This window comes from Falco biarmicus, chromosome 16, assembly GCF_023638135.1.
Source record: "Falco biarmicus isolate bFalBia1 chromosome 16, bFalBia1.pri, whole genome shotgun sequence".
In the NCBI taxonomy this organism is placed as follows: domain Eukaryota; kingdom Metazoa; phylum Chordata; class Aves; order Falconiformes; family Falconidae; genus Falco; species Falco biarmicus.
The window spans coordinates 5,689,171-5,711,916 of record NC_079303.1 but is presented as its reverse complement, the minus strand read 5'-3'; the positions used below and the strand labels follow the sequence as shown (position 1 = coordinate 5,711,916).

General features: G+C 49.3%; 1 protein-coding gene across 1 annotated transcript in view; it reads left to right on the top strand.

Annotated features, from left to right (window-relative positions):
- The window catches only part of PLXNA2 (plexin A2), a 179,638-nt gene that overhangs the window by 66,884 nt on the left and 90,008 nt on the right, over positions 1–22,746 (top strand). Inside the window, exon 4 of the mRNA XM_056361787.1 lies at positions 6,056–6,190. Within this exon, the coding sequence (XP_056217762.1) occupies positions 6,056–6,190 (135 nt within the window). The remainder of the gene's footprint in view (positions 1–6,055; positions 6,191–22,746) is intronic.

The window sequence follows — 22,746 nt, the reverse complement described above, 5'->3', positions numbered from 1 at the left end:
TCTGCATTGTGGCCAGCAGCAGGAGGGAGAAGTTGGGATGCGAGGCTGGGTTTGCCTCAGTGGGGCTTTCATGTCTCTTTGAAGTTTAAAAGGAAGAGTCACACACCGCTCAATATACCCTCTTGAAACTGGGTCTTCCAGCAGTGCCCAGGGGTGGCGTGGGATGAGATGCTGGTGTGATACCGTGGGCTGCTTGTCACCGGTCCTGCCGATTCATCCCCTTCCCAGCCGGCTTGGCTGCCCATCGCTCTGATGGCCGCAGCTGCCCTGCTCATGGCCCCTCTCTGGCACTTTATAAAAGAAGGATCTATGTCTGCAGAAATTGAAGGAATGGTCACGGTAAGCAGCCCTTGAGAAAAACCCTCCTGGGTGCCATGCAGCTCCAGTGCCTGTGCACTAGCAGGGCTCGCTGCAACGAGCTCTTTACCAAACCGATTTTTCTCCCCAGCTGACGCTGTAGAGTTTTGTAAGGGCAACCCCAGTGGTAATTAGTGAGTGTATTTAATGTTTAGTCAGACAGTGTAATTCTGGGAAGGGTGGATTTTCTACCCCCTCAGAGATCAGATCGTTCGGACTTGAGGAGCTGTTTTGCTCCAAGCCACTCAGTCTGACAGCTTCGTGATTTTCTGGAGCAAACCCATCTATCGAGGTTTCCCCACGCTATCTTTGGAGTAAAAATGATGGTGATGCCCACTATGACAGACATATTTTATCCTAATTTGGGAAAAACGCATAAAGAAAATATGACAGGAGAGAAAGACTGGGATATGAGGAAGCCTCCAGGTAATGAGGTTAATTGGATATGCTGATTTGAATTGAATGTGCATGTAAGGGTTGTCATTAACTTCCTTACGGACATATCTATGATTTAAAGGAAAGATACTTAATGGGATTACTATTTCACTTTAATTTCAAGGGGGAGACTTCCCTCGTGGAGAGCAGTGAGTTCAATCACACTCCTGGTGTTCCTGCCTGCAGAAGGTGTGAGCAGGGAAAGCCGGTTCCTCAGGGCTGGGTTTCTCCTGGATGGGGACGCGGTGAGGGATCTTATCCAGCAGTTCAGGCAGGGTCCTGTGCATTTGCATTACCAGATTCACATCCCAGATCCACTGTGGACTGGCTGTACCACCCCCAGCAAACCACTGGGCTTCCCTGTGGTTTATCAACGACTGGCAAATGGCTCTGACCTGGCTCCCCGAGCACCAGGAGTTAGCTGATGTTAGCCGTGCTCTGAAGTTGTGAAGGGGTACTTCTCTCCCAGAATAATTTCATATGGGGTCTGAAGGACTTTTGGAAACTTCCCATATGAATATTTGCAATTTCTATTCCGGATTCTTACCTCCTAGAGATCGCCATGCTTTTTTTTTTTCTGGATGTCAGAGGATGCAGGACCCATTAGCAGCACGCAGGTGCCAGCATCAGTAATCCTGTAAAACAGTACTGCAAGAAAAGGATGTTTCTGAGGGGGGCAGGGAAAGTGGCAGGTCATGTGCATCTCACCTCCTTCTTAGTTGTGTGAATATAGAATAGCCTGCTTTTAATTAAACTGGATTAGCAAAAATAAATCCTTTTTGCAAAGATTATTTGGCAGAGGCACACACGCAAAAATCTGGACTGGTATTTATTTATCTTGTCCTGTCTTTGGGGAGCTTTTGCATTGCTGAGTCTCTTGCTTGTGGAAACTTTCTCCCGTACCAGGTCTAGGTAGGAAAGGCCCCACATAACCGTGGACTGAAAGAGGTAGGGAAAGGGTATGTAAGCTGTGCTGCGCTCCGGCCTCATTCAGAAACCTGCTGCCAGTAATGGCCTTTCTGCTAAATTTCCACTACTGAAGCAAGAAATCCATCCTAGAGCTTTATGGGAAGCTTTACTGGGGAATGCCCAAGAGCTGAGATGTGCAGGCGTAAACAGCAAAAAACAGCGGCAATTCTGCAAAGATGCACCTTGGCAGTGAGGGCTTCTCCTTGTTGTCTTTGGTTTCTAGTTCAGGCAGTAGATGCAGTAACGCTCCAGCGCGCATTCCCAGAGCTGATACAGTTCTACTTGAAACGTCCATTTTAGAGAAATGCAATGTTATTTGATAGTATTCACCCTGAAGGGCTAGAAATGGTAGCGTGAAAGGAGCAGTCCTAAAGCTCCAGGGTTGACTGGGCTTTTCATTCCGTCACCGTTACACAGAAAGATCAGCACGCTCAGCCAGACTGTTGTTCCTCCTGACCCAGGGCATCATCTCCGGAACCCATCCGTTGCCTCCGTAGACCTTTTCACATGGCAACCAGCAGCAAGGTGCTTTGGGATCCCTCTCCCATCAGGTGCCTGTGGATATGGGGAGAAGCTGCAGTTCTAGAGGAGTTAATGGGTGGCCTCGCATCTGGGACCCAGGATGGGGAATCAGTCCCTTCATGCATGGATTTGTTCAGCTGTTTTTCTGGCATCAGGCATCTCATCCTGAGTCAGCCTCATTGAAACACTTGTAATGAAAACAGACAGGTAATTTAATCATGGAAAGTTCCTACAAAGAGATTCAGTGTCTTCTAACGGGACTCTGCTGGGACAAACTGGTAGGGAATCCAGAGGTACCTTACTTCTGGCATAGGCTGGGCAAACTAGCAGAAACTTTAGTACAATAGGTGTGTTGGAGCTTCGTGTCATATTAGATCCTTGAATGGCTCATACGCGGGTGCTACGCTGCAACATCTACGTGTCACAATGTGGTATTTTGCTAATCTCTTAAGATAATGCAGAGCTTATGCCTGCAGTCTGTATTGTGGGGGTATTAGGCTCAGCAACCTGCGCAGTGCCTTTGAAGGGCTGCAGTTCCCTGAACTGAGCAGCATGCTGTTTTTTTAAAAAACGTGGCGTGTCGTTAGGTACTTTTTGAGCCATATTTGTAAACATCCATCAAGAGCAAGCGAGGAAAGCGTGGTATCTGTCCCAGGCGACTTCTCTGATTCCTGTCCAGTTGTGCGAGCCTGCGACCTGTCCTCCCAGTCTCCACTGCCTTTCAGGTGGCTGAACACGTCTCTGAGCCTGGACACCTCTGGTTTCCATTGCACCGATGTGCTTCTCCCCATAGCCACCTGCTCCCTGTTTCACTGCGCTCCCACCCGTTCCAACCTGCACCGCTTCCCTCCGTGCCTTTCTCTTAAACCCTTCCCATGCCCCATCACCGTGTCATGGAGAGAAGAAAAATGTGGAGAGTTAGGGGGACATAAAGGACCAACCACCAGCAGCCCAGCCCCATCCTGCTCCTCCCTGTGCTGCATCGCTGTGCCTGGAGCCGGGGCTCAGGGGTGAACCCAGACCTGGGGGTTGGGACCACGCTGCTAGTGGTGGCTCAGCAGTTGTCTGGCGCTGGAAGGGTGCCTGTAAGATAGGCAGAGGGATTATTTCTCTCTCCAGACGTCAACAAGAAGCTTCCTGCTGAGGAGATGAGCCCTTTCTTCTTCCGCATTCACAGGAATCATCTTTCTTCTCTGACATCATCATTTGTTGTCATGGAAACGAAACCCTCAAGAAGAGATGCAGTGGAGCATCCTGGTGTGGGTGGGTGCATCTCAGGCTGTGGGATACCCGGGTGGGTAGGACACAGGCCGCAGCAGGCGGGACGGGACAGGAGCGCTGCGGGCTCTGCTCTCCTCCTGTCCTGTGGCCTCTGAGCAGCATGGAGCCATCTCACCTTGACAGGCTCACTGAGAGACCCCAGGTGGCTCCTCCCGCCTATGGGGGTGGCAGGAGGGTGCAGGCAGCACCCAGCACCCCATGCAGGGCTCCGGCTGTGTCCCAAGACACCCGTGCCAAGGCACAGCTCCGAGCACGCATCCAGGCTGGAGGAGCCATCACGCGCATGGTGCTGTCTCCATCCCAGAGCCTCAATTCCCAGTTGGAATTGGCCTGCACAAGGCTTGTCCAGTGGTATCTCTCTTTATTAGCCCTGTCTGACCTCATTACTAGAAAGAAGCTCAATTTAACGAGCTGCTGGTGCCCCAAGGGAACTCTGAAAAACAGTTGTTTTTCACAAAGGCTGCTGATCCTTCATGTCCAGCGTTTCCATTCCCGTTCGGCCATTAATCAGGTGTTTGCATGGAAGCGGCTGTGTGTCCCTGACAGCCCAGTGTCCCTGCTATTTATTCCTCAGGCGATTTTGCAGCCTTGTGCCTATGTTCATGGCAGGCCTGGGTGGGAGATGACAGTGGTGCACGCACGGGCAGTGGGTCTGGAGGCAGCATGGGTTTGCAACACCCAGCAAGGAACTGGTCTCACACTGGTCTCAACCTTCCTCTAGTTCTCAGTATTTCACGAAGGCAGTGCAGTAGCCTAATTCACACAGGTGCAACTAAAGCAGGGTTTGACCTGCTACTTTTGTTTGGATTTTCCTTTATGAAAGTTCAGGGGTTTTGAGCCAGACTTGTGCTGCCTTCTTAGTCCTGCCAGAGGCTCCCTGCATCTGGCTATGGGTGTTAAACCAGACCCCTCTGATGCACACCTGATGTTCTTTTGTATCACTAAAAATTCAGAAGGTAAGGAGAAAAGAGATAAATCCAGAAAATAAATGCATTTGTGTACCCAACATGTCTTTATATGGCAGGAGGCACCAGGGCTCTTTCCAAGAAGAGGATTTATTTGGAGGAGGGTGCAGGGGAGCATCCTTCCTCTAGGAGCATGAAGATATCCTTGTATTTCCAGCTGGGGTGGCACATTGCTCAAATAAATTTTAAGATGCTTAACAACCTGCTTTCTTACCTCTTGGGGACATGAACTAGAAGAAATAGACATCCCTCGCTGCTGCTCTGTCCTGCATCTTCTGAAGGCATAGGCTTGTCCAAAGCCGGTTCTTCGTGCCTCTTCTTCGGTACCACAGCCAGGCAGTGAGTAATCGAGCAGCAAAAGGGGATGCGGCAAGACAGCTCGGCATGAGGCTGCAGCAGATGGCATCTCTGCGATAAGAGGTTTTTCCAGGGATGGGCAGTCCCCCATGCAGCCCACTCCTCGCAGGGCAGCATGCACATGCTGCGCAGCGCCCCGCATGCGGAGCGTGTTCCTGGCCCCGCCACACAGCATCGCTGTCGCTGCGAGCCACGGGGCCAGCAGCGGCTCCACCGAGCCCTTGGCTCGCCTGACTGCTCTCCTCTCCCTGCCTGACGCCTGCCAGTGTTTTCAGCTATGTAGACACCATGTTGCGATGAAATGGCTATCCAAATATGCAAATCCTGGTAGGAAAGACAATGTAAATTGTTTGTTTATCCTCCCTTCCCCTTGCATAGCCCCCAAGGCCATAAATTATTAAGTTTGGAAGAGATGGCATATCCTCAACAGCAGCTGCTGGTGGCAGGGATGGGGTTTGTCACAGCTTCGCAGGTTTTCCTTCAGGAGCAGGAAGTTGTCTTTTGGTGGGGTGGATGGATGGATACTGGGAGCCCGGCAGACTGGACAGGCCATGTTAGTTCTCTGCTCGCTCAGAGCAGGAGTGGTTTCCCCTTGCTGAATCCTGCAAATTTGAAACTAATGGGATGGCAGCAGCAGCTCCACATTTCTAGGCAGAGGTGGTATTGTAGGAGGCTTCTGTGGCAAGAAGAGGTGACGGTGATGTTCTGAATCTCAATCTTCATGCGTCTGGGGAAGAAAGAAACAGGTCTACTGTATCTTGTTGTGCTGCCTGGGGATTATTGTGGCCTTGTTTCAGGCTTATTTTAGAGAGAATCTGAAAAGTTTACTAGCTTTGTTACTCTTGAACGCCCGTGGTCAGTCACAGTGTGCTGGCAGTCTGTGTGCTCCCCTTGCGACCACAAAACTTTCTCATTATTTCTTGTGGGTTGGGGAAATCACATCAGCTTCAGTGGAGAGGGAGCCTTTGCTGTAACTCCTGCCCCCACACATTGCTTGCTAGCACTTTGCTCTGTCTCCAGCTTGTGAGCTGAGGTTTTGAATTAGATTCCTTTCCCTACCTTGTCCTCCTCCCCACAACTCCCCCCCTGCAAAAAAAAAAAAAAAAAAGAAAAAAATTTAGAATTTGGCTGCTATGAAAGCACCTGTAATCTGTTTGTGCTTCTTCCAGATCCGAGCAGATGGTCCTCCCCATGGTGGAATTCAGTACGAAATGGTGACGGTTTTCAAGGACGGCAGCCCAGTCCTTCGAGACATGGCCTTCTCCATCGATCAGAAGTATCTGTACGTCATGTCGGAGCGACAGGTAAAGCATCTGCTTCCGTACCTACGTGGTGGTGGCTTCCTTCCATAAGGAGCGTGTTGTTGGAGCGCATGGAGCTGAGGTTGTGTGCTGAGCCCCACGGTGCCTGGATCAGTACGGGTAGATGGAGCACCAGCAGAAGCTCAGTTTTATCGGCCTCTGACCAGAGATTGTTATCAGTGCACAAGGGAGAGAGTTGTACCCACTTACTCTTGTCTGCAGGCGTTGGGAACCGAGCTGAGCTGCTGCAGAGGAAATGTGCTTTGGGGCTCTGAACATCCCTGCCTAGATAACAAGATCCTGAGCCGTAAGCGTTACGATCCACGCCCCACAGTGAGGCTGGCAGGCTGTGGTTTTGCATAGCTTTGTCTGAGCGTTTATGATGCCTGCATTTATTTATTTATTTATTTACTGGTGTGGTTTAAGTGATTGCGAGTGATGCTAGCGTGCAGAGGTGGGACCAGGCGTGGTGTGGGTATATGCTCTGCAAGTAACGCTTACACTGCATCTGCACCGTGCCGTCCGTTGACATGCCTGTTCTGTTGCTGCCTGGTGCCCACCCCGGCCCAAAAAAGCACAACCAAAATGATTAGGATGGGAATTTATAGCTGACAGTCCATGGGAGGCTGTTGCTTGGGGGAGCCAGCACAATGTAAATAATCTGGGACCTTCTGTTCTTCTTGGAGACAAGAAAACATATGAAGACCCCACCATTAAGCCAGACTTCTGGGTTCACTGACTCTGTTGAGCATTTTATTGGCTATTACTCATGACTGTGTAATTCAGATTAATGGAGCTGGTGCCTTGTGGGTGGTGGAGACAGGAGAAGGGTTGCATCTGAAGTTGTCTGGATGCTGTTAAATTTTTCAGCATTGAGTTAACCCTCTGGTGACTAACAGCTTTCCACATCTGCTGGTAAACAAATATCTGTCCTCCCTCCCACCTGTTCCTAGAGAGATGCTACGGAGAGGTATCAGGGTGCAGTGCTCAAAGATCTACTCATGGGGGTAGAGAGCAAGCAGCTATCCTCACAGCTTGCCTTGCCCGAGGGAGCTTACGGCTCCTCCCAGAGCCAGCAATACTGTTTTGCTAACCTGTAGCAAAACAAAAAAAAAAAAATGGCAAATACTTAGCTTGGTTATAACTTAAAGCCAGGGAATAAATATTTAGAAGAGTGCAAAGTCTTCTTCCTGCTAAAAGACTTAACTGAATAAATCCCTGTGGTTAAAGAAGGCATTATATGCTTGTTATAGCGACGCAGTGATAGAAACTGCCATGAAAAGCCAGAAATTTAGGATCCCATTCCAGCTTGGCCTTGGATTAGATGGTAATAATGAGGATCTATGCAAACTTTGAAATTGCATTATTTTATTAAAATGTTAATGCTGTGGTCATTTTCTCCAGGAGCCACGTGCTCCTCGTGCTCTCACCAGGGAGGAAACGATCCAGCGTGTGTCTCAAACAGTTGAGGAACTGTTTTCATTAGGAGGAAAATCCAGTGGGAATGCCTCCAACTCATCTTTTATGAGGCGAGAGCGTCTTAATATTCATCAAAGTGCTAATTTGCTTAATTGTGAAACAAAAAGATGTGAAGAGAATTAGCAAATAATCGAATATTTCTGAAACGTTAATTCCATTTCCAGCCACAGCTCTGGCAAAACGTTGGCCTTGGGGGAGACTCCAGGAGCAGGGGGACACTGTCCCTCATTCCTTGCAGGACTCGCTGTAGGATTTGCTTTTTTGCACTTGCAGAGATGTGTGCTGTGGGTCCAGAAGTCCTGGCATGCCATTACATATGGATTTCGACAGCTCCTGTGACCCCACTGCCCTAATCCTGGCGATGTGATAGTTTAGCAAAGTGGAGAGGAGAATGTATTTTTTTTTTACCTGAGTGCTATATAAAGGAGCCTGATGATTAAAAAGGGGTCAGTACCAAGAGGAGAAAGATCCAGCAGCTTCTGAGGCTATAAATGGTGGGAAGTGCCCTCAGAAGCAGCAAGAATATGCAGTAAAAATGTCTTCTGAAGTCTGGAAATCTGGAACAAAATAAAATTCTGCCACAGTAAAATGACATAGAGAGCAGCTGTTCTTAACGTCGATCTGCTGCATGTTAATGTACTGGGGGAGGATTGTCCAGAGCCTGTGATTTTAAATATCTGCTGAGAAAGAAACAGGATATGTGCATGTTTAAAAACACATCTTTCAAAAAATGAGGGGGTTTTTTTGGTGTAATTCAGCTAAGAAATGTGTGCTCCCCAGTAGTGATCAGTAGCAGGTGTCGAGCTCCTGCGGCCGTGGTGTTAGGTACAGACCAGCAGTAAGACGCGATGCTCTGTTGGACTGTGATGATGCTGAACAAACTGAGATGTGTGGATGCTTCCCAACAAAGCATAGATGTACCATTTCGGTCTGAAGCCCATCCTCCTTCTGTGCTAGCAGCAGCTAGGATCAGCTTTCTGCTGAAATACGTTAGGGAAAGTAGTTGCTTCATTCTGAAATCTGGAGTTGTGGTTGTAGGCACAGTCCTTCCCCACTCCCCCTGGCTCCTGTCCCAGCCCTGTCTGTGCCTCGCTCCAATTTATCCGCAGTCCTTTTGAGCTCTCCATGAGCCTTTCATGTTTCATTGCCAACTTCTTCCAAAGCAGAATATTTGACATTCGATTTCACTCCCACAAAGCACAGAAGCAACAGTTGCACAGCCCAGTCCGGGGGAGAGAAGGATAAAGAAACTTTGCTTCCAGCCACTTACTCAGAGTTCTTTAACCACATGATTTAAGAGTGCTTATTAGGAGCTTTTACAGGCTCTTTTCCCACTGCACCTGGTTTCAAATAGCTCTTTACAGCAAAAGAGGAATGATTCTGACCCTGACAAAAGCAGAAATTCATTTCTCAGCCTTGCTCCAGCAAGAAGCGTCATTCCTGCCCACAAGCTGAGCAAGGCTTGGATAGCGCTAGATGCTGCTGAGATGGAGACGTGTCGCATTCGCAGAGCAACGTGGGGTGGCAGGATGGGAGTAGCAGTGGGGCTGGGGAGTGCTGGCAGAGTTGCATCATGCCCCCCGACCGAAATAGCGGTAGGTGCTGCGGGTGGGTCAGCTTTTGGGGGGACCCGCACAGCTGCAGCAAGAGGATTTTCACCAGGGCTCTTCTCAGCCGGAGCCCAGCGTGAGCTGCCTCTTGTTTTTCATGGACAGACAAATTCAACTAACAGTTTCTATCAGAAAAAAAACCCCAAAAAACCCACAAAAAATATTGAAGTGGAATTGGTAACCTTGCTGTCGTGATGGGCTTGTCGGCTGCTTGGCTGCCCTCTGCTGCGATGGTGAGACGTGAGGGTGCACCCAGGGCTAGGAGCCCCCACCCACCAAGCGGCAGGAGAGGGGTTAATGGCAGCGCAGGGCAAAACCAGTGACAAATGTTGTGGGGCCACCAAAAGCCCCCAGATTAAAAATCTTCCCATTTTAATGGTGAGTCTGTCATGGAACCCACACCAACATCCCCTGCATGTGCCGAAAATCTCTGATTTCTTGCTTTCAGAGGGAAAGACTGAGGCTTACAGGAAAAATGCTGCTTATAGTGAGAAAAAGTGGCTTTATAATTCAGTCCTGAAGCATTAATTGTCTGTGCGTCAGGGAGATGGTAGGTTTTTTTAATGTATGAAAGCTCAGTGCATTTCAATTAAATAAGCCCTGTAGGATGGGAGCAATTTTCTGACTCCAAGGCTGCAACCCCTTTTTGCTGGCTGTCTCTGCTCCCCGTGCAAGTTCAAACCGTTGCAGCCCTGGTTTTGCATGCAGCAGGTTTGACTTTGCTCCCACGTACACCTTCAGCCGTCGCGAGCTAACCCTGTGAGAAATGGTGGGCATACTTCAGCACGGAGATTATATAAGCATCAGCGGAATTGGGGCCAAAGATTTTTGCAGCTCTTGATAGAAGAACAAATTTTGTTATTTTTAATCTGGGAGTGAGCGGGGGCTCAAATCAAACACATTGCAGGCACCGGGGCAGGGATTGCCGTCTCCAAAAGATTTCACCACCTAATCAAGGGCTATAAACATGGAATTTAAAACAGCGTGATCAAAATAACTTGCAGGGCTTGTTGGAAGGAATATCTCTGCTCTAGTGAAAAGAAACATGGCCCAACAGGTCTCTCCCCCAGTGCAGAGCTGTAAGCCCTGACTGCAGGGGCTTCTCGCAGCCACAGGCAGCGAGGGGCACAGGGTGCTGGTAGGGGCAGAGGAGTCGGGCACCGGAGCAGGCGCTCCCCCTCCTCTCTTTGCCTTTTCCCCACTGGCAGACAGACCCTACCAAGACGTGTTTTTCCTCCTTTATTTTCCCAACACTTTATTTTTTTTTTTTAGCTAATGATCCACCACTTGGTTTTGCTAATCACATAAATAGTTCGATGAGGTGCTGAGGCTGTGCGATGCGGGTCTGCTCCCTGATGGGTGAAGCAGCACCTTCCTAATGAGCTACCTGGCCAGGATGTTGCAAATGCAAAATTCATCTTCCATCAGCATCCTCCAAAATCCCTGCACATTTCATTGCCTCGGAAACACTGCTGCTCTCAGCTCATCCATAGTTACTTCGGTGGTTAATTCCGCCACAGGGGGATGATTTCTTTCTGTTTTTATACAGTATGTAGCAGGGAAGCATCCTGCTCCGTGACTGGGAACTTCACTGTTCCCGTGGTAGAAATAATAACACATAATCACCCAGTGAAATGCAGATAACATCAATTAGCACTGTGGAGCTCGGAGGGCCGTGGACCTCTGTAGCTTGGGATGTACTGAGGAATTCTTTGCCCTTCTAGCAAGTACCAAATGCTCTGCGGTCGGTCTGCATGCATGATGCTGAGCTGTGTGTGGTGCTGAGTCCCTCCACGCCTGTTGCAGGATAACCTTGCCTTAGGGGGAGGCAAGGAGGGTTTAGAGGGTGCAGGCTGACTTCTTGTTTTTAAGCCAGCAAGCGCTCGAGCACCTGAGCAATTTCTGGTGGCTGGTGGGACATTTTTATCCCTGGTTGATGTAGTTCAGGGGCCCTTATGCAGAGCGTTATGAGCGGAGCTGCGCTCCTGCCCGTCGCTTGGTGGGAGGCAGCGAAGATTAATGCCAACCCCTAAAGATTCCCCTCACGCCGTGGCGAGAAGGGCACGGCAGCAGGGAGGGCAGAGCTGCTGCCTGCCGCTGTAAGTGATGGCCCCGGGTGCGGGGAGGGGGCCAGCGCTCCTGCCGGGGGTGTGCTGGGGACACTGAAGGTTATTTGGATTGAAGAAGTGGAAAGGGCCATTTTATGGCTTGCAGCCACTTCATCCCAGCCTTGCCTCTTAAAAAGCAAGGAGCAGCTCTAGACTCCGTTACTCTGTGTGCATCAGCACTGGGGGGCATTGCCCAGTATGACCAGTATTGACCAGGCTATGAGCATCTTGTGGGTGTGGAGGGCAGAGGGAGCTGGCAGCGCTGCCGGAGCTCACTCAGACCTGTTGCTTTTCCCTCAAGTGAAGTTCCTCCCTCCCTCTTCCACATACATCATTGTGGCTGTAGGTAAAGAAATTGTCTTTTAGCCTGCTCTGTTAGCTCTGAAATATTTGCTTTGCAAATGCCCCTGTGTCAGGAGCTGCAGATCTGCAGGAGGCTCTGCGGGTAATTTGTTGCACAGCTCCCTGTCCTGTAACCCTGAGATGTTTAAGTCCTGTGAAAACAGCTTTGCTTTGGACTGAACTTTGTGGTTGCTGACTGAGAGGGAGGCAGGCGGGGGCTGCCCGGATGATTTAGAAGAGGCTGGAACTGGAGTGAGGGCTGAGAAAAACAAGAAGTCCATCAGTTCTGGAGTAGCGAGGCTGTAAATACTGATGGTGTCCTGAAAAGAACTGAGAAAACACAATAAAAAATGCAAGAGATGTGGATAAAAGGGTCTGGAGTCATCAAGAGGGAAAAAATGAACTGATTAAATTTTTAACTACATTATCTGCTAGTTGAACAGCCAGTTAGCTGGACGTAATCTTAGCGAAGTTTGAACCACTGGGACAGGGAAAATGGCTTTGCTGAATCCCACCAGAGATGTCCAAAATCCTGCCTCCCATGCACTGCTCCAGGGGCTCACCCTCACCCGTGCAGATAACACAGCTTGCCTGGCAGGGGCTTGCTACGACCCTCGGTGTCACCAGCCTGGCTGGGACCCCCAGCTGCGCCAGCACATTGGGGTGTGCAGACGCACTTGCCCAACTTGTGTTTTTCCACAACTACTGCCAGAAAGGCGTGAGATAGCTGTGAGGTGGGGCAAAGAGGGAGTAGAGTAGGGGGATGAATGAGGGAGTGTGGGGATGGCGAGAGGATCCCCCCCCAGAGCAGCGTGGTCCTTGCTGCAGCAGAGCTGCTGTCCTTGAGGAAGGGCTGTGCTCCGTGGGGAGGTTTCACCAGCTCTGTGCCATCCCCTTCCACCACCAGCTGCTCACGCTACGCTTTTCTAAAATTCATCAGCTGATGCAGGTTTTTTCCACTTTTCCTCCCTGTAGTCAATTAGGAATAATGAAGAAATTCAGCTAAAAACTTGTCTGAGATCATGAACAATATCTACCTGACAAGAAGGATGTGTTAATTAAAGCCAATTGACCACAACAAACCCCAGCCCAGCCAGGTGGGACAGCATGCTGTCTCATTTTCCTGCCCTGCTGGCAGTCCGTTTGTCACGCCAGCAGAGCTCTGGCCACGGTGGGGCTGCCGTGGTGGGGTCCAGCCTGGTTCCAGTCCTGCAGCCCCGCAGCCTGCTGAAATTTATGTACAGACACAAAATGTTCAAGCATCTGAGGGGGTGGAGTTAAGTGCTGAAGGCTTTGAGGTAATGAATACTTGACAAGAAAACTTTCCTGGAAGAAGTGGTAAAAAATACCCCAATGTAAAGATTCAATATCAGGGTCAGTGGGTTTGTTTTTTCTAAATGAGTTATATTTTCAACATTGCTCATATGGTTGTTTCTTTCAAGTGCTTGCTAGGTTTGCTTTCAGGGTTTGTTTGGTTTGTTTTCTTTTTTCTTTGGATTAGTCTATTTTTCCCCTGCCAGTCACAGCCACAGGGTTCCCATGTGTTTGCTTCAGCACTTGCTTCCCGTTCCAATTCCCCCTTTTCCACAGACCTATTGTTTAAATTTCAGGCAAGCAACCACAGTCCTGAAATATTTCCAGAATTTCCCTTACGTGCACGTACGCACACAGAGAGCTCCTCCTTCTCAGCACACCAATGCATCAGGTGTTTGTAAGGGGACAGTTGACATCCTCAGTAGTTGCGGGAAGGTCTAATGTCCCTCCAGGTTTGGTGCCACCACGCCTACTCCATCCTGGAGGCAAGCTGAGGTTTCCCACGCATCTCTGTGGATGGTGCTGGGGTCCATGGCTGAGTTTGAGCTGTGCAGGGAACGCTGTGGAGCTGTGGCTTTGCTGTGGGATTTGCATGTTTGGATGGACAGACAGACATGGGTCTCCTGTCCTTAACAGGAGCAATAAGAGAGGGAAAGACCTCTGTTCCCGAGAGAGAAAATTACTTGAAGGAGAATTCTGAAATTTCGCACTCGGTGCTCAGCTATGAAATTTAAAAGCAAACCTCAGATTCCTCTTTCTCTCTATTAGAGCTTTTTAAACTTTTTTTTTTCCTTCCCCCCTTCCTATGCTGCTGGAATAGTTTGTCTTCTCAGCAAATGAGTTTGGCGGCTATTCAGCCGGTGAGGAGGGGAATTGTTCACACCGGGCGCTAACAAAAAAGAAACATAACTCACAATATGGTGAGGGGAGCTCTGAAATTGCACGAATTATTCTATTTTATACTTTAATTAGTTTGAATTAGCAATGGGAATAGATGCATAAAATGATCCAGTGAAGGGTGAAATGGAAAAAGGGATACGGTGTAGAGTATCACTTTATTATTATGAAGTTTGCAGGAAGTCAGCACAGCCGATGTGCAGACACTTGCCCCTCTGGATCTTTTCCCTGTGAGCTCAGAGCCGCGGGCTCTGCAGGGAAGGACAAGGTGCCTTGTGCAGCTGCCCTTGGACGTGGGCTTTGCATGTGCACCTCGAAGCCTGGAAGGCTCGGGATGATGTGGCACCTTTCCTGGTGGCTGTGAGTGGGATGGGGAGCAACTAAGAGCCCCCTCCAGCAGTCTTCTCTCCAGGCTTGGCTCTTCCCTGAACCTCAACATCGGGATCAGACTGGATTCCATGGCTCAAAGGGGCAGGAGGATTTAAGAGAGTTCAAATCCACCCCGAGTCTTTAACCTCGGAGCATCCTGTGCCATTTTCTGGTTTTCTCCTCAAGGTTCTGAAAAGTTCTGCAAAATCAGATGCACTGAGGTTTGGCTTTCAGTGTATTTTTTGTTTGTTTCACTTCAAATCAGTCATGCAGAATACAGCTACAAACAGGGATTCCTGCGATAATACTGGAATGAGCAGAGCTAAAAAAACGCGGCAAGTCCCATCCCAAACCTCTGAGTGTACCCAGTCAGTGGGACCCTTAGCCCAGTCCCACTGGCACAGCTTTAATGCAAACAATTATTCAGCTTTAAAACCAAGTTCCCACCAAAGTATTTGAAAAGTTCAGAAAAGTTCACAAAAAAGTTTCCAGATAGGTTGACAATGATGGATGTGCCCCAGGGGAGCTGGCTGTAATGGTGTTGTGAGCTGGGACTAAATATAAAAGTTAAGGCTGGTTGCAAAGCAGAAAAACAACTTTTGTGGCATTTGCTGTTGTTTTCCCTCCTCCTTCCCTGGCAAAATATTTTCCCTGTTAAAACTTTGCTGTAGCAAAAGATGTTGAGATTTTCTAGAGCGTGCCAGACCATGGGTATGGAGGAAGGTACAGGGGTTTCCCTGGGGAGCTTGGGACATTTCTGGAGAGCAGGCAAGTTCAGCATCCCGAATGAAAATCCGGAGCACCAAACCCAGCGCAGGTCCTGGCCAGAGCTATCTAGGCAGGGGGTCCCTCCAGCCCCGAGGGTCCCTCCAGCCCCATCCCTGCGCCGTCCTCGCGAGCCATTTGATAACTCTGGCATTTCTGGCCGATGCTAGTGAGGAAAAGGAGCTCCCTTAATAATCCATTATTTATTTTAGCAGCGCGCAGGAATGTGCCCAGCAGACTAAACACTCTGTGCCCAGGGCTGTGCTTGGGACTTTCCCCTGCCAAGTTCGTGGGGGCTGATCCACGAGGAGCACAGCATTCGTCAAGAGCTGAAGAGGGCTGTGCAAGGGGAAATAACAGTGGGGTCCTGAAGGTTTTTGTGCGGGTGTAAAAGAAATCATTTTTATTGCAATCAAGCTTAGAAAGTGCTCCTTGCACGGGGAGATCATTGTTTTCCCTCGTTCTTTTTCCTCTGTGCTTACCTGCCTGTTTGGTTACCACAGCTGCCTAATTTTCAGTGGCTTCTTTGCAGCAACCACCACCAGGCTGTGAACATTTTGCTATCTGCTAACAGATTTATCCTCCCCAAAGCCCTATGAGATGGAGCAGCGATATCACTTTTTAGATGAGGAATTGAAGCATAGGGATGCTACGTGACCTATCCTAAGTCACACAGGAAATCTATGGCAGAGGAAGAGATTGAACTGAAACCTCCCAAATCCTTAGTCCCATAACAAGACCATTCTTCATTTCACCGCTGTTCAGTTCAGTGTTCTGTGGTCACAGTGAGGTGAATATAAGAGAAGTCACTGGTCTGGTTTCCAGTGACAAATAGTTTACGAAGTCTTCATCAATGTAAGCATCACCTTCCCAGCTGCAGTTAGTCATATGGACTCTTGGAAGTGTACCTTTAAAAAAAATAAATCTTCATAAACAGGTGATTTCAGTGCACAAAAATCACTTTGAAAGCATTTAACCTTCATCAGTAAATCCTCAAGTACCTGTCACGAAGGGCGATGCTCCTTGAAGGTGACGCCGGCGTGATGGAGGCTGCGGTGCCGCACAGCTGGCCGGCTCCTCGGGAGCTTGGGGAGCCTGTTCCCGTCCCGGCAAAGCAGCTGGAAGTGGCCGTAGCTGGCAGCATGTTCCCAGGCTTGACTGAGCAATAGGTTGATCTGTCGTGGCAGCCCTCGAGTTTCAAATGAGATTTCGTGTGCATTGTTGCTGCCAAGCTACACCTGTGCATATTAATAGGTTCTGGACTTTTCTTCTTCCCAGACTTGGAACTTTTCCTTTTTCCTCCAAAACTCCTTGAACTCTGGCAGGGCCAAACTGCTGGGTTTGATGGCAAAAAACGAAGCTTAAGTGGGGATTTGCCCTTTCTGTCTTGAACTGCCTGTTCCATAGGGCATCTCCGTGGCACTGTCCTTCCCAGCTGCATCCAGGACAGCATCACCGATGTCAGCTGCTCCTTGTCTGTGCAGACAAAGCAGGGCGGAGGATTTTGTGCTTAAAACTAACCTGAGTAGGGGCTCAACCAGTAGTTTTCTGCTGTGTTTCCAAAGAGCTGAACAGAAAGGCAGGGCCACTCTCTGTAATCGAGTCTTCCTAGCATGGCTGCTCACCTTTCTTTGTTAGATGAAAATTGGAGGTGTTGGGTTTTTTTATTCGAAGAGGTTTAATCTAAGAGCAGGGAGAGAGAATGCTTCAGCTGATCGCCATCCTTCCAGCCTGCCGACTGCAGCCCAGAGGGCTGTTCAGTTGCAGAGGAGTTGGCACGGGAGTTTCGGAGCGTGCTGGAAGCTGGCACGTACGTACTGCTTTACCCAGGCTTCAAATGAAACAAAATATGGTTTCAAATGTGTACGACTGAAGTCAGAGCAGCCATGGATGTTGCATGGAGGAGGAGGAAGATTTTAAGGCAGTGGAGGAAGTCCAGCATGCTCGCCTAACACTAGGTTTGGTTGGTTATAGGAGTATTTTAAGTGATGAGTACTATTCTGAAGTTGTGCCACCAAAAACAATGACACATTGCCTCCTCCCCTCCCTGGCTCCACTTCAGAGTGTCTCTCTCCAGTTTTCTCTTGCAACACATATTTATCTGCTCTGTGCCCTTATGGCTGTTTAATTAGTATTCATGTTTCCTTTCAAATAGAAATTGAGTTGAGTGCTTGGAGAGCTGGAGGGACTTGCATTGCGAGTGCATCATGTGGGTGGGACAGTGCCTTCTGCTCTTCCACACGTGGTATTGAAAGGCCTGGAGGAGACCAAATTAGGTTGTCAAGACATCAGAGATGTTTTCAAATAATTGAATTAAAAGACCCATTTGGAATCCCATGCCAGCAGTGGAGAAATAAGATTTGAGTAGCACAGGGGCCCAGAAACAAGAGCCAAGCAATGAGGGTCTCTCAGCAGCTGGGATGGATGGAAGTGTTGGTGGGCTCCATTCTGCCTCAGCCTGGGATCACCATGATCCAGGAGACTGTTGGAGGCAGGGATCTGCCTTTTGCTCCGTTAGTGACATGGATAACGATCCTGGTCAGTGCTGCAAGCTCCAGAGCGCTACCGTGATAAAAATCCAAACCAAATGGCCAAAGTCAACTGATACTTAAGGTAGACTTTGGCAAACGCTTGCTTCCTGCCTGGCCACCAGCTTCTTCTCTTGCTGGTTTGGGCAAAGTCTGTGTGACAGAGTCAGCCCCTGGTGCCCAGCTGCACTGGACATGTGCTACGTGAGCACCTCCCGTTGAATCTGCTGTAGTAAGGACGGGTTTAGCACTGCGCTTCACCGATGATATTTTCATTGTCTCCTAACAAGCCGCAGTTGTTGCAGGCTTCTTCCCATCCCTTTAAGAAGTGACTCACAGGCAGGCAACTGTCAGTGTCTTGCGTGCTATTAATATCTCCATAAGAACATGATGATAAGTTGGTTGAATTTTGGTGGGGGTTTTTTTATTTTATTTTGGGAGAAATCAGAGGGGAGGATGGGTGTTAAAAAATGACTCCTCCTTGTGAGGCTGGGCCTTTGTGTGAGTGAGCCGACAGTCTTGCCCACAAAAAGAATTTGCTTAAAATCCTTACGTACGAAAAGAGCTGACCACACTAGAATAGCGTTACTGGAGAAACTGTGCCAGAAACAGCATTCCTGTGGCTGGGGAGAGGGGTGTGCAAGCTCCAGTTGTTAGGCAAAGACAGGCTGGGTTTTTCCATTTTAGGTCCTTGCTTTCAGTGCACGTGGTCCAGGCTGGTGGCCTGTGACCCTGCTCATCCCCTATCGTCTCCTCCAAGAAGGGTGCTAGAGGATATGTTGTGCTTGTGGGAGAAGCATCCCTGTAAGGCGGCAGTGTGCTAGCAGGGCATCTGGGTTTAGGCTTTGTACAGATGTGGGTTTGCTGCAGCAGAGGACGTACCATTCCAGGAAAGCTGCATCCCATCCAACAAAGGACCTTGACCCACCAAAGTGCATAAGGGGATGGCCAGCTTGGGGCTCTCCTTGTCCTTGCAGGGCTGTGGTGGGGCTTAGGACCACAGTTCCACCTGCCACTACCCCACGTGCAGAGAGAGCCTCCTGAAATAGCCCCCCAGCCCCCTTCTGTGATGTCCGCGGGGATGGGGGACTGCAGCACTGTACGGGAGCGGTGCTCGCCCCAGCTGGGCTCCCGGTCGGTGGAAGGAGAGGTGAGAATGTCATCTAGATCCCAGCTGGCAATTTCCTATCCTTTCCTAATGGACTGAATGTGGTCCCCATAACCATAAATTCTCCTGGCTTGGGTCAGTTGAAATTGGAGACTTAATGCTATAGAAGGGCAGGTTTTTATTTTATTTTTGTGCTCTGTGTAATCACATTGATGGCAGCAGTGTAACAGCCTTGAATTATGGGTGACCAGAGAAAAAGAAGGCATCTCCTTAGCTCCCTGTTGTTATTGTCTTTGGGTGCAGAGCAAAATGTGTAGGCTCCAGGCTAGATTGTGTAAATCTCGTTAGAAAGCCATTCCCGGCTAATGAAACCCTGGGAGAGAGGGATTCGGCTTCCCAGCCTTCAGCCTTATAGCAAAGGCTGGAATAAATCCATCTTCAGTTATGTGTAGGCTGTTCTCCCCTCTCCCCCATTGCGAGTGTGTATTTATTGGTAGAGTTGAGATACCGTCGCTGTTGTTTCAGATCAGCCGCAGGTCAGCAATTTGTTGCATCTGCACCTGAATGATTTCAAGTGACAATTACTTTCTCTTAAAACACACACACACCCCCCCAACAAAGAAATAATCTAGTGTGCAAAGAATTCTCACCTGGTCTTCGATCCTTCTACGGAAATAGTGAAAGGGCATGTAGATAATGATACCTCCCCCACTGTGAGCCCGTTCTGCAGCTTGCTTGGCCATGGGTATTAATTCAAGGGGCCAGAGCTGTTAAGGAAAGCTGTTGAAACAAAGTATCTGAGATAAATGCATCTCATCTTTCCCTGTTTGTGTAGGCTGAGAATGTGCCTGCCAGAGCCATAGATCCCGCTCGGGGTCATGTTTGTTTGGCTGCGACTTTGTTGCTCAAAGCATGGGTTTACCGGCTCCTACTGTGTGAAATACGATTGTCTTTGTCCTCCTTTGCCTGATGGCCTTTGTGGTGTTTGCTGAAGTTTTGAGAGCATCTGTTGTATTCCTGGTCTTATTAATATATAGATGTGGCAGACAGCTCGTAATGCAGACTGGCTTTCAGCACCAGGATGTGAGCCTGGACGAGCTCCTCCTCTGCAGGTTATGGGGGCGATTTGGAGACCCTGACACCCAGGCCCCCCTGCCATCCACACACCTGCAGAGATCTCTAATCCCTTGTGTTCAAGCCCATCCTCGCACTGTGCCTTCTCCTCCCATTGCAGCATCTCACTGCAGACACTGAAGCAGGAATGTTGATTGCTCTGTTCTCTGCTTTTTCTTGTTTCATCTGTATTTTCTCACCTGCCTTGCCTAATGCATACAGACACAGGGGAGCTTTTTCCACCCCTTGTCTAACGGGTCTCGACCTTGCTCAGGGTTTGCTGTACATCCCCCAAGTGGCTGTCAGCTTTTGCTTCTGGAAGCAAAGCTCCAGCCCAGTCTGCAGGGCTGGGGGGATGGTACCCTGGGATGGGGACATCCCTGCGCAGACCACGACACCTCGGCCACGTGGGCAGCACAGCGGGAATTGCTGTAGGACCCCCGTGCTGTGGGCAGGCACAGGGACTGCCAAACGAGGCGGTGGGAGTGTTCCAGACCACCAGTGCTTGTAAATAGGGGCTTGCTTTAATGAAACAAACTTGCTGGGTTTGAAAACAACCTGGGAAATTTGTTTGTGTAACAAAAGGTGCTGGTGGAGGCGAAATCAGATGTGCCTGCCTGTGGGAGTGGGGCAACGTACAGCCCTCAGCAGGGACTAGATGCAACAGTTGAGCTGGAAATGCAGCAGTGTGGAAGCATCCAGGCCCTTCTGAGGCAGCATAAGCTGCTGGAAATATTTGCATTGTTTTGCATTTCCTTTATCTCCTGCCTGTCCCAAAGAATAGAGGGTATCCTGTGCATCTAATGAAGTCTCTGAAGGTTTGAATACTTTTTTTTTCTTTTTCTTTTCCCTATTCTAACTGATCTTTTTTAATGCTTTACAGCCTCATGGTCTCTAATTGAATGCATTTTATTTAGAAAATAACATTTAGTGCCACTTTGGGTTTCCAGTTATTCTTCAATTGGACTTTGAGGGCCCGATGTCTTTGTCATTTTCATATGCACAAAAGATGGCAACATCAGAGCAGCAAACACCATATTATTTCCACTACTGATGACTAGGCTTGGGAGCAGAATATGCAAGGCCAAATTTAGTCTCAGCATTAATTTATTGAAATGAGTTGAAGTATTACACCAGTAGCAAATTTGTCCCACGGCTTCCAAGGATGCTGGAAGAAATTAGAGCAACCATAGCTGTCAGTGAAAGCCACTGTGAGTGTCTCCTTGTTGCAGCTACTAATGTGAAGAGCTCGGGGTTTTCATATGAAACGTCTGGAGTCGATCTGCGCTGCAGCGCTGACAGCGCTGATGTCTCACCCCTTCAGCTCGCCGCACACGGCAGAGAGCGAGTCTCTCCCACACGCTTTTTTGGGCATCAAAAGCTGCCAGCGCTGGGAAGGGTGGGAAGCTGATAGCTGCCTGTGATAACTCAAGGAGCCTCCTCCCTGCTAGGTGACATGGCTCAGCCTGATCATCTCGGGGACACACGGATGATGTGGGTAGGAGGCACCAGCCTGTCTCCCCACCGTCGGCTGGTTTCTCCAACAACCAAAGAGTCTTTCGAGTGAAGGGAAGGGGAGGCGTTCAGTGACAGTGGAAAAGCCTCCAAAGGGTGGAAGCTGCAGCGATGCTGACTGCATCTGTTAGTGTTTGTGATGGACTTTAAGGTCCTTGGCGACACCTTCTGTTACAGGAGGAAAAGATGAGCGCTATACAACCGTAAATGTATTATAATAATGACAAATGTTCTTGTAACTTGTTGCAAAAGGAGAGATTGCTGCTCCCATGGAATGGGTGTCCTCTGTACTCGGCGAGGGCGCAGTGGTTTGGTTTGCATCTTGGAGAGCTCTAGCGTTAGCGCTGGCCTGTGATGAAACAGCTAATTAATGGCATATGCCGCGCTGCCAGAAGTGTGTGTGTGTTCAGAGAGGGAGGGAACAGGATCTGTGCAGGACTGCTTGCTCCGAGGCTGAGCAGCCCTGCAGCCCGTGCGGGGCTGGTGCTCTGTGCTCGATCTCTGCCACAAGATTTGACCATTTCCAGGAGCCAGAGGCTGTGCCCAGAGGCTCTTCTGTGGGACTCGAAACCAATGATTTGCCTTTTAGAGGAGATGGGGTTGACCCGAACCTTGCTCTCTGCTGTCATCCCAGTGAGGCAGAGCAGTCCTGTGGCCTTTCACAGCCTGGGAGTCAGAGGAGCGGTGATGTTCCTCTTTGTCTAAATTTGCTCTTTGAGTCTAAACTATTACGCTGGGGCTCCTCTCCAGCCTTGAGAGAGCAAGTCTGGCACCTTATCACAGGGCAAGACACCCAAGGTTACCATAGGCAGGATCGGCCCAGGAGGGCGGCAGGTGCTTTGTCTTCGTGCATCCCTACAGGAACAGTAAAATACCTTGTTCAGAGCAGTAAATGAGGATAATCCACATGTCTTGAGGCTTCAGTGCAAATAGTATCTTAAACTCCAGCCCATCCTGGCCCCGTGGCGGTCAGGGCAGAGGGTGTGCAGCAGCTGCACGGGTACCTGCAGTGCCTGGCTTGCGGTGGCAGCAAACGCAGCACCTTAGAACACAGAATCGTACAACAAACTGCACATTTTGATGGCTCTTTGTTTTCCTCTGGTTTGATGTGGCCCCTGAAGCTTTGCCGTGTTGTCTCTTGAGATGTTCTTTTTGGTACTCACCCCCTACACCGGCGTGCCTGTGCACAACAATGGGGCCAGCGTGCTACAACTGCCATGGGTCAGTGGTTTCCTTCTTGGGGAAAAGGGCTTAAAGCTCATTTTCTTTCAGAATTAGAGAGTTTGGGATATACCTAGGAGGGTTCATTTCTCATGCTGGTGGTCAGGTTCCTAAATTATTTTTGACAGCCGTATGTAATGATATACAAATGGGAAAGTGATGGAGTAGCAGAAAATTGACTGGCAAGGAC